A 14,802-nucleotide genomic window follows, 5' to 3' on the forward strand; every position below is an offset into this window, starting at 1 on the left:
CGTCTTTGCCGGAAGGGTGGTAACTGCCACGGCCAAAACCACCACACAAGAACAGAGTATACTCTGACTTTGGTCAGACATAAGAAACAGTTAAAACGAGACAGTTATATTGTGTCTGACATGCGGTTTATGGTTATTGCACAAACATAAACCGGTATCATGTGACTCATCGGGGCATGTACCTTTTTTATCAGTCTGTCTCACTCGCACTCATAGCGCTAAGGACATCGGTAAATTCTGTAACAGTACGTTAACACCAATGTTATAATACTGTTTCAAGCAACGGTAGTAAGGTCCTAGTAAAAAGGTACTCTTCCAAATATTTAGTTATAAGTATTTAAAACAAATGAATCATGCAGCATTTGTTTATAATCAGCTTTGCGCTCCAAACAATGGACTAAAAAAAAACATAGTAGTATTTAAATTTTTAGAAGTTCTTTTCCGCAAAGAAAGCAATGAAAGAGATGACACTCCTTTTTGACCTGTCGAGATATCTGTACAACCGAATCGGATAACGGATTTACTGGCAAATAACATCAAGAGGTTGTTTTCGTGTTTTTAAAATCCTATGATTTTGTAATGGATTAAAAAAAAAACACATAGTAGTATTTAAATTTAGAGAAGTTTTTAAAAGATATTATTAAAATAAGATCATTGAGTGTATATAGAAAATGGTGCTATTCTTTTCCGCAAAGAAAGCAATGAAAGAGATGACACTACTTTTTGACCTGTCGAGATCAGTGAGAACAACCGAATCGGATAACGGATTTACTGGCAAGTAACATCAAGAGGTTATTTTCTCATACCGCTAAGGACATCGGTAAATTGACAATCAATTTCAGGAGCTTATACTGGACTAAAGGCCGCTCGCAGCAGGATTACGGTATAAGTTTATGCCGATAAGGTGGTAGCTTGAGAATGATAGCGTTATCACAGAATTAAGAGCATACAGAATCCGTGTACACGTTATATTGGAGCATCAAAAACCACTCACAGTAGTTATTTTACCTCTAATGTTCTAAACTTTTACCATAAATAAGGAAATTGGGAATAGTTTGGGAGCTAGCAACATTCCGCAGCTGTGAAGTGATACGTGCTCGGTACCTTTTCTCTATTTTTGGACACTATTTTGGATTATGCAATAATGGCTGAATGAGGAATCTGTATGTTCTTAAATATTCTAAATTCTGTGGGCGTTATACTTGAAAAGTTTTTTTTCACAACTCAAGGTCATAGTTCGGGCTGAAACCCTATTATATTTTTCTAGCGGACAACCGACTGACTAGACTGCATTATTGTCGACCGCAAAGTGCGTGTGATCTAACTATATCAAACCAAAATGTAAGTGCCAAGAATTTATGAGCCTTATATTATATGTATTTTGTAATTAATATGTAAGTAACAAATAATGTTAACTTGATTCACGCACAAATTTTAATGTCGCCACATTCCCATAATAATTAATTATTAAATAATATCTGTCGGTTCAGAAACCAGGGCAGAAGGAATTTAAAGCAACACAACCGCACTGTATGAATAGTTTTCAAGAGGATCGTCGATAAAACTGGGGCTTTACTTCCATAGCTTAAAACAATATTATCTTAAAGTGACAGTTTATTTGATATACCTTTACGTCCACAATATAAGAATTATAATTCTGTAACACTACGTTAACACTAATGTTATAATACTGTTTCAAGCAACGGTAGTAAGGCCCTAGTATAAAGGTACTCTTCCAAATATTTAGATATAAGTATTAAAAACAAATGAATCACGCAGCATTTGTTTATAATCAGCTTTGCGCTCCAAACAATGGACTAAAAAAAAACATAGTAGTATTTAAATTTTTAGAAGTTCTTTTCCGCAAAGAAAGCAATGAAAGAGATGACACTCCTTTTTGACCTGTCGAGATTTCTGTACAACCGAATCGGATAACGGATTTACTAGCAAATAACATCAAGAGGTTGTTTTCGTGTTTTTAAAATCCTATGATTTTAAATTGTGCTTATTACCGGATAAAATATAATGTCAGTTTTTATCGATACCTATTTATTTTATTTAGTGCGCATGATGTGTTTCCACTGTGAGTTATACAAAATGTAAATATTTATTTTATTGTGAAGTGCTCTTGTGTATTTGTATTATATGATTTTCGAAGTTTGCTATCTCGTAACGCCTGTTTCTATCCAATACGTTGCGTCAGTCTTTTCGAATAAAATTGGGATCCATTTTTGGCATGTACTTAACTTCAGATTCATGTTATGTATATATATTAAGTAAAACAGAAAATTAATTATTTTTGAATTGTACAATGATATTTAAATATTCAGTTGTTTGCTGTGAATTATAAAATAATTATAAATTATTGTAAATAAATGTATTTAAATGATGAAAAGTAGTTTTTATTGTAGTAGTCACCTTCACGCCATTCACTGCTGGACATGGTCTTTTGTTCCTTGGGTCCTGCGGCTTCCTGTGACTCGTTTGATGTCCTCGTCCTCGTTTGATCTCTCTACCTAACCAGGGGTTTACCAACGTTACGTTAACCGGTGCGAGGTCTCCATTCCAGCACCTTGAGACTCCAAGCTATGTGCCCGCCCTATTTCTTACGTCGATAACTCTGGTTCTTTTACGGAGCCCCACATTCCTGATTCTATAATGTAGAGCTAAGCGACTGAGCCTTATTGGAACCCATACTTTGCGACCACATTTCGGAGCCATAAGTCAACAATGTCAACACGAATGGCAACGCACACTGATGTAAGTTAATTATATATCCTACAAATTAAAATGATGAAGGTAGATATATCTCTGATTATGCAATTAAATAAAACAAAAAATACCGTTCAACAATTTAATTGATATAACTGAAATACTTATATAGTTCAATCTTATTTCTACAGACAATGAATACCTAAACCATTTCTAAGAAGTAACTACAAGTTAAACATATAACTGCCTGTCTCCGCATCACCTTTTAAGCTATTTATTTATTTATTTTTACATCCTTACTAACAGTAAGGCAGGGCCATTTACACTAATATAAGAAACTAATAACTAATACTAATATAACGTGAATACTAAAAAAAGTGAATGAAAGATGTCATTGAACACTATACAAGACATGATATTAATATAGTGTACTGTGACAGTACATGGAATAGATACCATTGAGCATTGCTGTCTAAGAGCGCACTGAATGACGATAATGAACGCGGTATAGGTGCCATGCATAGATTTAAAAACGTACAGAACCCTCAGTCAGCCATCATGCAAAACGGAGAAAACGCCCCGCGCACGTCTGAGTTCACCGCCCGCGAAATTTTGCTACCTCACAAGCTTTTTCTTATTTTCACATTTTAAGGTAAACGGTTAGAACATTAACATAACATTAAGTAAAATGATTACTGCCAACTGCTAAATGGAATAAAATGACTAACCGGTTGTTCAAGTAACACTACTAATGTGGAGTGGTTAAAATGTTATGTTAATGTCAATATTAGTCGTGTACACGTTTTCTGTATGCTCTTAATTCTGTGGTGCTTTGCTTTGTGTAACAATGCTACAAGAAGGGACCACGAACAATTAAATATATATATATAAATGCAAGGTGTTTGCGCTTAAAAATAATTATGCCTGATAGAATATAATGATATGCATAGTTTTTGGATTTTATTTCACCATGAAATGCTTATTTAGTGGAACTAGATACAGTCCGATTCAAACTTTATGACTTCTCGAACTTCGTGCGTTTCGATGCGCAGAACTCATTATTTGTTATCAGCCAATCAACGGGACGGTACAGTTGACTGTGCAAAACTACACTTGTAGCTAACATCCGCGATGACAAAAAGTTTGAATCGAGCTGTGTTCAAGTTACAGGTACAGTTTACATAATACCTTCATCTTAAAAGTAGTAGGTGCAATAGTCTGTCTTTATCTATCCCACCACACCAGTTAATTTGTCCCAACATCGGTCCACATACACCCACCTTCATATCAATTTGTTCTTACATGGTTTCCTAGTTCCTACGACTTCTAATAATTACTTGGTGACTGCGATAATTGCTATGGATTACTTAGAATACTATAGCGGTTTCCTCGTGAAACTAATAATTTGTTTCTATTTAAGTAGGACTACGATGCCCAGTTCATTATCCTATCTTTATTATATCTGTGGATGGACAGATATTTAATAACTACTATCTTTTTTATTACTCATGCGGGATAAGTAGTATCTTAGTACTCGCTGTTGGGGTTGAAAAAGAGCTGTTTGCCCATTTTAAAATGACGCGTGAGTTTTTTCGTAAATGAAACTGTTATTTGAGTGCGACAAGTTTACTTGGCGCACGCCACGTATTACTATTGTTTTTTTCAAATTGTTCAAATGTGAAAATTTATTTGCACGAAAGTAAAAATAATTAATTAATATTGAGCTGTTTAATTCTACGCATTGATTGTTCCAAATTAATTTATTATATTTTGTTAATTAATATTAATTAATTTGTATTTATTGTTTGAAGTATATTTGTTTTTTTTTTTAAACTTTTCATCCGTTTCTTGGGATTTTGTGCCCACATATATCTCCGCATTTGTAATAAAAAATAGTATCTGCAACCTGTGCGATGTTGTCGATTGCCCCTCCTCGCTGGACAATCGACAACATCGCACTTATTGCACAATATACTATTTTAACAATATCACTTTATGTCACATTTGACACATGTCAAAGTAATAATACCCGGGGAGCAGAGAAGTTTAATTGGAAAATTTTATTAACTTCTTCTTTTCGTAGTGCCATAACTGCAACATGTATGATGTACCTTGCCAGTGTCATGTAGCTGAATTATATTAACGTGTCGCAAAAATTGGTCTTGACGTCTGCGGACTCAAGAGCTGGCGCTTATTTAGCCCAACGGCTAAGTCTAGCGATTCAAAGGGGGCAATAGCGCCAAAATTTTGGGTACCATGTCCATAAGTGAACGGGCATAAGACGGCTTATATTTTTTGTAAATATTAACTGACTCTATTGTTTACTAACATCTTGATATAATACCTACTATCCTTTTTAACAATATCACCTTATGTCACATTTGACACATGTCAAAGTAATAATATCTATAGAGCATAGAAGTTTAATTGGACAATTAGGTAATTAAAGTTAATAATAATTTACATTTATCCCCAACATCAACCTGTTTATTTGTCCCAATATCACTTGTCAGCACTGACCCTGTAATATCTGCGGTCTTCTTTCTCATAGACAAATCTATTGGGCTGTCCTCCCATTTCTGGTCATTTTCAGTTTTAGTCGACCCATTGTGGCATATGAATCCGTAGAGTGGAACTGTTGGTGCCTCGGCGCTGTTTGTATTAGATGGTACTTGATTTCTTGTGTGCATCCTATAGGTAGTTATGAAAGACAATAACGTGTTTTATTAGTAAGTGGAATTAATTAAAAGCAAATATAGAATTATTTAGTACCTACAAAGTGATTATAGATAACCTATAGAAAGGCAGAGATGCATAGATAAAAACTTAACTTCATTGTGACCATTAAACATATGCACTCACTCAGCAATATTTAAACATTCTATGGAAACTTCAGCTTTCCCTTCCCGAATGGAATACTCTTTATGCACTTTAGGAGCGTCAAGTCTATTTATAGTGACTCCTCCACCGGTTTGGAAGGCAGTCTCTGCAAAGAAGAAGACTGCAAGAAACTCAGCAGTTGCTCTTTCCAACATGAGCAATTTCCAATTTAAAATTTATTTATATATCTTGCGAAGAATGAAAGCGGAGCAGAAAGCTTCAAAGCAATCTATCATCAATTGTAGATACAGTAACCTCGCTTTGATAAATGTGTTTCAATATTGCTTGAATTAAAGGTTTACATTGGAAGGACAATATGTTAGGGTTGAAATTATACCTAGGTGACTGGTCACGCTGTAACCAATCTACAACACTGCTAGCAAATTAGGAAGCAAAAATTTCATCTCCAAATGAAAACCGACTAGGGATAAAATTTACTTGTCCACCTGCCAAAGCACGCTAACAGGGATAAGTCCACTTCGTTTATTACGCTCATGTAGTTATCATCATAATTATATCAACTCATTGCCGGCCCACTACAGGGCATGGGTCCTCTCTCACAATGAGAAGGGTCCAAAGTTAAAGCCGTCCACGCTGGCCCAGTGCGGATGGACTCTACACACTTTTAAGAACATTATGGAGAACTCTCCGGCATTTAAGTTTCCTCACGATGTTTTCCTTCACCGTTGAAGTGAGTGATATTTAAATTGCGATATACTTGGATATTATTTCCACCCTTGCTGCCCATATACTCGAAGAGTAGATAAAACTGCAGGAAAAGTTAACAATTAAAAATGTTTCCGGCCCCTGTTAGGTGCATCTTACTTGTATTTGCGGCACGCGTCGGCCCGATGCCGCTCTAGGTAGCGGTGCTGGCTGAACGCTTTCCCGCACTGGTTGCAGCGCCACTCCCACGAGTGGTGGCCGCGCGTGCGCTGGTGAGCACGCAGGTTTGAACTGGAAACAAGTATCCAGCTGCCGTCACGAAACTTTGCCATCCCAGTGGCTGTGTATAATGGCCTTATGTAAGTAGGTATATAAGATCTTCAGCGTCATCATTATCAAATCATTACAGAGTACAGGCACAGTAAATATATAAGCTACTAGCTGTCCCAGCGAACTTCGTACCGCCAAACAATTTTTTTTATGAATACTATATTTTAATACTTTCTATCCTATTCCGGACTACGAATTATCCAAAAAATCAAATATCATAATTGGTCCAGCCGTTCTTGAGTTATAAATGGTGTAACTAATACAACTTTCTATACTACTATATATATTTTATATATATATAGATATATTGCGGTACACTAGGGTGATTACGGATTTCACAACAGGCTTGCGACAGGCGTAAATATCGCGATCTTTGCCGCCAAACGTCACTTTTGCAAATAATAAAAATACAGAAGTGATGTTTGCCAGCAAAGTTCGCGAGATTTACGCCTATCGCAAGCGTGTCGTGAGATACGTAATTATCCTGCGGGTCTCCTCTCAGAATGAGAAGGGCTCAAGCCGTGGTCCAACACGCTGTAAAAATGATAGACTTGACGATCCCTTGAGAACATTATGGGGAACTCTCAGGCTTGCAGGTTTCCTCCCGATGTTTCCCGTCATCGAGAAATAGCTACAAATAAAATAATCATTTTGTTTTTGTTTTAATAAGTACCTATTAGTTTTTCTTTTGAGTTTTCCTAATCCTAAGGTTGCCGGCAGAGATCGCTATTTAGCGATAAGGCCGCCTTTTGTATCCTACTAAGTACTTGAAGTGTGTGTTCTTTTTTTGGTTTTTCTGAATTTGATGTTGTGAACAAATAAAGAGTATAAATAAATAAGTATCTGCTCGGTGATATTGTCAAAAAAACTATCTTCTTCTTCTTCTTTTTCTTCTTAGGGTGCCGTCTCCTTACGAAAGTTGGCAATCATTAGGGCTATCTCTACTTTGAACATCGCTGCTCTAAATAATGATTTGTAGCTCTTTCAAAACCATTGTCGTAGTTTTTGAGCCATGATATTCTTCTACGGCCAGGCCTTCTTCTGCCTGCCACTTTACCTTGTATGATGAAGTTGAAGAAGTTTATCCTTTTTGTCAAAAAGTCAAAAAAGTCAAAAATATCTTTATTCAAGTAGGCCCACAGGTGGCACTTTTGATGCGTACATAAGAATTACACGGTAGTGAGATGATGGCGATAACCACATTCGTAAACTTAAAACTAAAGCTACGAGGGTTTGTTGTTCCGCATCACATGACAAAAATATTCTAATTTTCTTTTTATTGTTATGAGTACCTTTGGAACCATATATTCTTATAATACGTCTGTAACAAAGTTCACATTAAAAAAATTATGAAAGATAACTTTTTGTCTCAGTCATCTGATAAACCGTGATAGTTCACTGCTCTCTTCTTCGCTTTTTCCATTCTTATTATTTATGTTTGAGGATAATTATTTATTTTGTTTCATATCTAATTTATTATTATATTTTCAAGTACTTAAATATAATTTTTACATATTATATTTATGTTGGTAGTTTCTTATTTATTTATTTGTATATGTATATTTATTTACGTAATGAAATATAGAATAAATAATTTTTTTTTTATGGGTATTTATGTGTATATATGCACTACCTACCTATTTTCTGTATTTCCATTCTTCGCCATTGGTTGCCTTGAAGAAATTGCTGTGAAGCGATAAGGCCGCATAATTGTATACCTTGTTTTGTTGTAATTTTCTTTTTTCTATGTACTTCTTGTGGTGTGCAATAAAAGTACATTCATTCATTAATTCATGCATCTCGAACGCTTCGAGTTTCCTGGACATGATCTCTTTCAGAGTCCAAGCTTCTACGCCATATTGGAGTACAGAGAACACAGCACCTCGCTATGCGTTTTCAAAAAGCTTATGTTTCGGTCACAGAGTAATTCTTCCCGTTGAAAAGGCGTTGCATGCTTACTCTATTCTACAGCGTATTTCAAGACTATGATCCTCTTTATCGTCAACCATAAAAACTATACATAATTTAAATTTTAGTGGGAGAAGAGGCGATTGTTCTTAAGGCTGCTCGGACAAGAGTGCAAAGACAATAAGTAAATTTTGGATATCCTCACCGATCAGCAAAGGTCCTGCCACATTGCGGGTGTGGGCAGGGGAATGGTCGCTCTCCGGTGTGCAAGCGAAGGTGGCCTTTCAGTACCCAGGGTCTGTCAAACCCCTTACCGCAATACGAGCAGAGGTGGTTGGGGCGAGAGCGACGATCCCAATCCTGTCTTGTATCTGTGGGACATAAAATCAAGCAAAAGTAATATTATAATACATTTTTGACTACCTACCTGGCGCAACGGTGAGCGCTGTGAATTTAAGCAGGGTTCGTTTCCCGACAGGCGCAATATCCCTAATAGGTTCTCCTTAGCGGCGCGTTTTTATCGGTAGGGCGGTAAATAACCACGGCAAAAGCCTAGACCAGACCTGAGAAAAATCTGAAATTATAAATTCCCAAATTGACTGCCACGAATGGAACCCATGACCTCTTACTGAAATTCACAGCACTCACAGTTGCGCCAGGGAGGTCGTCACGCTTACTTTGAGGCTAGATGGCGACGTGTGTATTGTCGTAGTATATTTATTTCATTATTTAATTGCTAACAGCATTGAAACGAACTCTTCGACTTTCCACAGTGTCTAGTTAAATGTGTCTGTTAGATGTAATTTAATTAGTTACTGGCACTTGTAGGTAATATTTAAAAACGCTTTGGAAAGCTGTATCTTTTGAAAGGAAAAATATCGGAGTAAATTTGCTCACCCTTCGCAAATTCACTGAGAACTCCCTTTTCCTCAAAGTCAAACGTAGCCACATCCTTATCAAAGGACTCCTTGCATACCAGCAGTTCTTTATGGAGTTTCTCATCCGCATTGTTCTTCACCAAACTTTTTAATTTCTCCGCTATTTTATCAATTTCCAAACCTTTATTAATGGTTTTTAATTGTTCTCTATTTTTTATTTCCTCGATGATTGGGGCTAGAGGTTCTCTTTTCAAATCCTTTTTTATCTGTGCCTTTATTTTTATTTCGTTTGTTATCTGTGAACTCAAACATGGTTGTTGGTTGGCGAGTTTTTTGCTTTTCTTTTGAGCGCGCGTCTTTTGTTTGAACACTTTTCTCTCTGTTTTCGCTTCGTTAGACCTGAGGTTATAAGTGAACTTGTCGTTCTCTTTTTTTCTCTTGGGGATTTCCGGGTAGCTAACGGGTTTTTCGCTTTCCGAAGCGTAATCATAATTTTCAGTGTCTACGAAATGCTCGACGAATTGGCTTTTCTTCAGCAGTTGGAGGTAGAAGCGGGTGGAGATAGGTACTTTGTCGTTATATACGGTTTCGTTTTGCTTCAGTAAGTTCTTTCGCTTCTTGAATGAATTCGGAGTACGTCCCGGTCTTGTGTCTTCTGAGAAAAGTTTAAGTTTAATTGTAAATAATAACTAACTCGTTGACCTAATAGTTAGTATGATCAATTACGGATCATGTGTACTCGAATCGAATCCCGAAAAAATATATGACGAAAATATATGATGTCTTATTTTCTGTTAAAGATATTTCAATACCAGGAGGTAGGAAATTTGCGATGCCATGCCTCGTCGAGCCCGTTAAGCCGCCAGTCCCGATTATTGTTACTTATTTATGGTATTACCTTGTAGTTAAAGCCCACCACCATTAGAGAAGCGTGGTGGGTCTAGGCTCCAAAACCGGTTTATATACCAACTGAACAGTATGGTGGCAGTTATTCCAGTTACAAAAACATTTCATTCGGGAAAACTAACGGTTTCTAAAAAACGTTCAAAATGCGGATGAAGTCGCCAGCACCTCTAGTATTATATATAAATACAATTATTCGGTTTTAAGCAATTAAAATATCACTTGCTTCAACGGTGAAGGAAAACATCGCGAGGAAACCCGCATGCCTGAGAGTTTTCCATATTGCCCTCAAAGGCGTGTGGAATCCACCAATCCGCACTGGGCCAGCGTGGTGAACTACGACCTTAACCACCAACTTATTGTAGATTGATGTGATGATAATGATGATCTATCTGATTTTACATAGATTCCAAAATATACTTCCTGCCTATATTTTGTTTTAGTCTTAAATAATATCTCTGGAATTAGTTAAAAAGACACGCCTAAAAATCGTGCGTCGTTTACTGTAAATAACATAGTGAAAAGGGTGGCAATTTTAAATCTTTCAATTTAGAGATTTGTGTACGACAGAATTGGTACTTTGGATCCATAAAGCTTTATATAGTCATAAACTTTATGTGGTATAACTAGAATGGTGGCAGTTATTCCAGTAACAAAAACATATCATTCGTGAAAACTAACGGTTTCTAAAAAACTATCGAAATGCGTATGAAGTCGCCGGCACCTTTATTATTATATCTAAATACAATAGTAATCCTGAATATCCTTAGCGAAGGGGTGTTTGTTTGTTTGCTGAATTGTTTCTTTCTTTCCCTTCCTTTACGTCCTAGCTAAGCAACCATTTAACTAGGTTTTGGCATAGAGTTAGTTAAAATAACGGAGATTAACAGTCCTTTTCATATTCCAGGGCGACAAACGGTTCCCACGGGATAGGTAAAAAAACTGTAACAAACGCGGCCGAAAGAATTTGTATTAAATAATATACTCTTAGTATTTAATACAAATTCTGAACCGGAAAGCTTAAGTAAGTTTATTTCTTTCAGACTAGCGGACCCTCGCGACTTCGTCCGTAGCTCATATGCAGTGCAATTGCCGTTTCAAAAAATTAACATTAAAAGAAACAGAAATTAAATTAAACACAATCATAAAAAAATAAAATAAACACGAAATAACTATTGAAATAAATATTAAAAAATGTTAGTAAAAAAAACCACTATCCTATGTTAGTCAGACTTATAAGACCCTTAACTATACCGGCCCAATAAACCAGGCCCTTGATGCGGCCCTCCTGTATCTCGTGTGTGCAGCATTCCTCAAGAGAAGGCCATCCAGCTTGTTGTGACAAATCTCAATACAAATAGTACCGAACTCACAATAAATAATCAATATAACTATAATCATTTCTATTAAATACGTTTTATTCAATGTGATAGAACACCTGTTTCGTGAGTGGAACTCTCTTGGGGTGGCCGGGTGGACTTCATGTAGCATCTTGGCATTGTGTTCACGTGTATGAGATATCTTAAACTATAGAAAACATGCGAAAATTTCGTTGAAATCCAAGTAAATAATCACCTCACTGTAAGACACTTGCTATATTCGACAGTTGGACAAACGAAACATTTGTTTTTAAGAATTCCGAATTCGAAACTCGGCGTGGCGTCCCGACTGCCAGTGTGACCTGCGTAGAGGATTTATTTTATATAAATTATTTTTTTAAAGACAATATAGGACCTATTTTTTTACTGTTTCGCATATCAGTTTTTTATTCCTGAGCTTTATGAACCTCATGATGATGTACCCTGAGATGTTTAAGATGCAGATATATAGGTAGGTATGATTTTTTTAGATTACTAAGGCAATTTTGGACCTACCAAAGTAAGCTAATACTTAAACAATGGATTGAGCCAAAAAGACATCGAAGATACTTTAAAATTTATGAATTATAATTATAAAAATTTACTCTTCTAATATCAGAATTTCTACATACCAAATTGTAAAAAAATCTGATATTAGAAAAGAGCATCCACTGAGTTCATTGCCGGCTACTTCGCGGTAAAATCTGGCTATGCAGTAAAGAAGATACGCCACCTGACAGACATAGAAACTGCTAGGCTAGTCTATTTTAGTTACTTTCACAGCACTATGTCATATGGAATTTTACTATGGGGTAATGCTGCTGATATTGGCACTATTTTCGTGCTGCAGAAGAAGGCAGTTCTAAGCAATTCTAAGAAGGCAGGCTATCTATAAAATGGGTCCGAGAGAGTCATTGAGAGATAAATTTAAAGATGCTAAAATAATGACAGTCTATAGCCAATACATATTTGAAAATTTAATGTAAGTTCACAAAAATATATCAAAATTTAAAGGAAAATGTGACTGCAATAATTTGAACGTTAGGAGCAAAAATAAACTTGCAGTGCAGTACACTAGACTACACAAAATAAGCAATTCATTAAAAGGAAATTGTATACAATTTTACAATAAATTTCCGGTTGATATCTTGGGGATGTCACTAAAAAAGTTCAAAGTTTTTATTAAGCGAAAGCTTATAGAAAAGTCCTATTATAGTATAAAGGATTACGTAAACGATAAAAAAGCTTGGGTGTGAACAATTGCTCTAACCAGGTTGCTTCTTAAATATTTTCTAATGACAATGTGTGATAAGAAAAAGAACACCTGGCTATGTTTGTTGTGGGCTTCTTCTTAGACCAGGGCGCGTTTGGAACCGTCGTAGCTTTAGTTTTAAGTTTACGATACTAAGATGACTGATGAATATTTTTATGAATAATATTCACAAATAATAAGTAGGTACATAGAATATACATATAAACACCCAGACACTGAAAAACATTCATGCTCGTCACACAAACATTTTCCAGTAGTGGGAATCGGACCCACGGCCTTGGACTCAGAAAGCAATGTCGCTGCCCATTGCCCCAGTCGGCCGTCACAATGACAAGGGTAAGGCCGTAGTCCACCACGTTGGCCTAGTGCGGATTGGTGGACTCCACCCCTTTGAGAACATCATGAAGGACTATCAGGCATGCAGGTTTCCTTACGATGTTTTCCTTCACCGTTGAAGCAAGTAAAGTTAGAGGTGCCCCCCAAAGTGAAGTCGAAGTCCTACCCAATGCCACACAGCTTCCTCATCATCTATATACATAAAAAAACCCTACTCTACCTAATTGAAATAAATGAATAAGTTTTTTTAGAATGGAAAAGCTGATCGTGACTGGAACCTTAGAGACCGCTACACTAGGGAGGTAGCTACAACTCTACCTATTTCAGCCTTAGAACCAATTGAAATTGCTTTTAATTTGTACTAAACTATTGTGCAATAAATGGTAATTCGACGTCATCGTGTCGTAACAACGTTATGATGAGCACACCGGGACTCTACGTCACAACTCTTACCGCTATAAAATTAAAAATAATATACAGTTCGTTCGCTAAAATCATTATTTATATAATTACATATGCAAAGTATTTACATAGTATATTCTAAATATTCGTCGCTCCCCTATTACCTGTCGACTTGTCTGGGAACATAAATCGATATTGTTCTTATCCACTCGGAATCATTTCATAACAATAATTTATCGGCTATGATCCAGTCTAAGATGCCAGTAGGCTAACCTCGTAGAGTAGTAATATGCTGAATGATACGACTGGAGCCCACATACCAGAGAAAAATCAGAAATAATAAATTCCCAAATCACCCCCACAAGGCTCGGACCCAGGACCTCCCATACATGAGATCACTGTCGCTGCTGCTGTCTGACACTGCGTCGACAAATAATATACTCAGTATTATAATTTTTTCGTTGTTTCATTATTGTCATTAATGTAATAAAAATGATGTACTAAATGAAATTAAAATAAAATCAAAATTCAAAAATTCCAAATTCTAAATTTATTTATTTCAAGTAGGCCTACTATATAAGCACTTTTGAAACGTAAAGTATGTCTGTTTGTAATGACTCTACCACCAGTTCGGAAAGCAGATTCTACTGAATGAATGCAGAAATGATTAAATATATGTACCTATCTGTTGTTTGAAGCGGTGATATTGGGCAGGCGCTTTACTTCACTTTCGGGGGGCCGAGTTAGAATCCCAGCTCACACCTCTAACTTTTACACCTGGACGTTATTCGGTTTTAAGCAATTAAAATATCACTTGTTTCAACGGTGTCGTGAAGCAAGTGATATTTTAATTGCTCAGGAATCGTGAGGAAACCTGCATGCTTGAGTGTTTTCCATAACGTCCTCAAAGGCGTGTGGAGTCCACCAATCCGCACTGGGCCAGCGTGGTGGACTACGGCCTTAACCCTCAACTCACTGTAGGTTGATCTGATGATGATGATCTATCTGTTTTTACATAGATTCCAAAATATACTAAAAGAATTCCAGAATATACTTCCTGCCTATATTTTGTTTTACACTTACGTACACATAATATCAAATTAGTTAAAAAGAAAGGCCTAAAAATTGTGCGTCTGCAATTTAAGACCTTTAAATT

At 36.3% G+C, this 14,802-nt stretch overlaps 1 protein-coding gene across 1 annotated transcript; it reads right to left on the minus strand.

Annotated features, from left to right (window-relative positions):
• Positions 1-5,147: 5,147 nt before the first annotated feature.
• On the minus strand, positions 5,148-11,776 carry LOC120626658 (zinc finger protein 2-like). The gene is made up of 5 exons (XM_039894300.1): positions 11,716-11,776; positions 9,394-10,029; positions 8,702-8,867; positions 6,418-6,549; positions 5,148-5,403 (listed from the first exon to the last, which is right to left on the minus strand). The coding sequence occupies exons 1-5, from the start codon at positions 11,774-11,776 to the stop codon at positions 5,148-5,150; spliced, it is 1,251 nt and encodes a 416-aa protein (XP_039750234.1).
• Positions 11,777-14,802: the final 3,026 nt, after the last annotated feature.

This window comes from Pararge aegeria, chromosome 1 (genome assembly GCF_905163445.1).
Source record: "Pararge aegeria chromosome 1, ilParAegt1.1, whole genome shotgun sequence".
NCBI lineage: Eukaryota > Metazoa > Arthropoda > Insecta > Lepidoptera > Nymphalidae > Pararge > Pararge aegeria.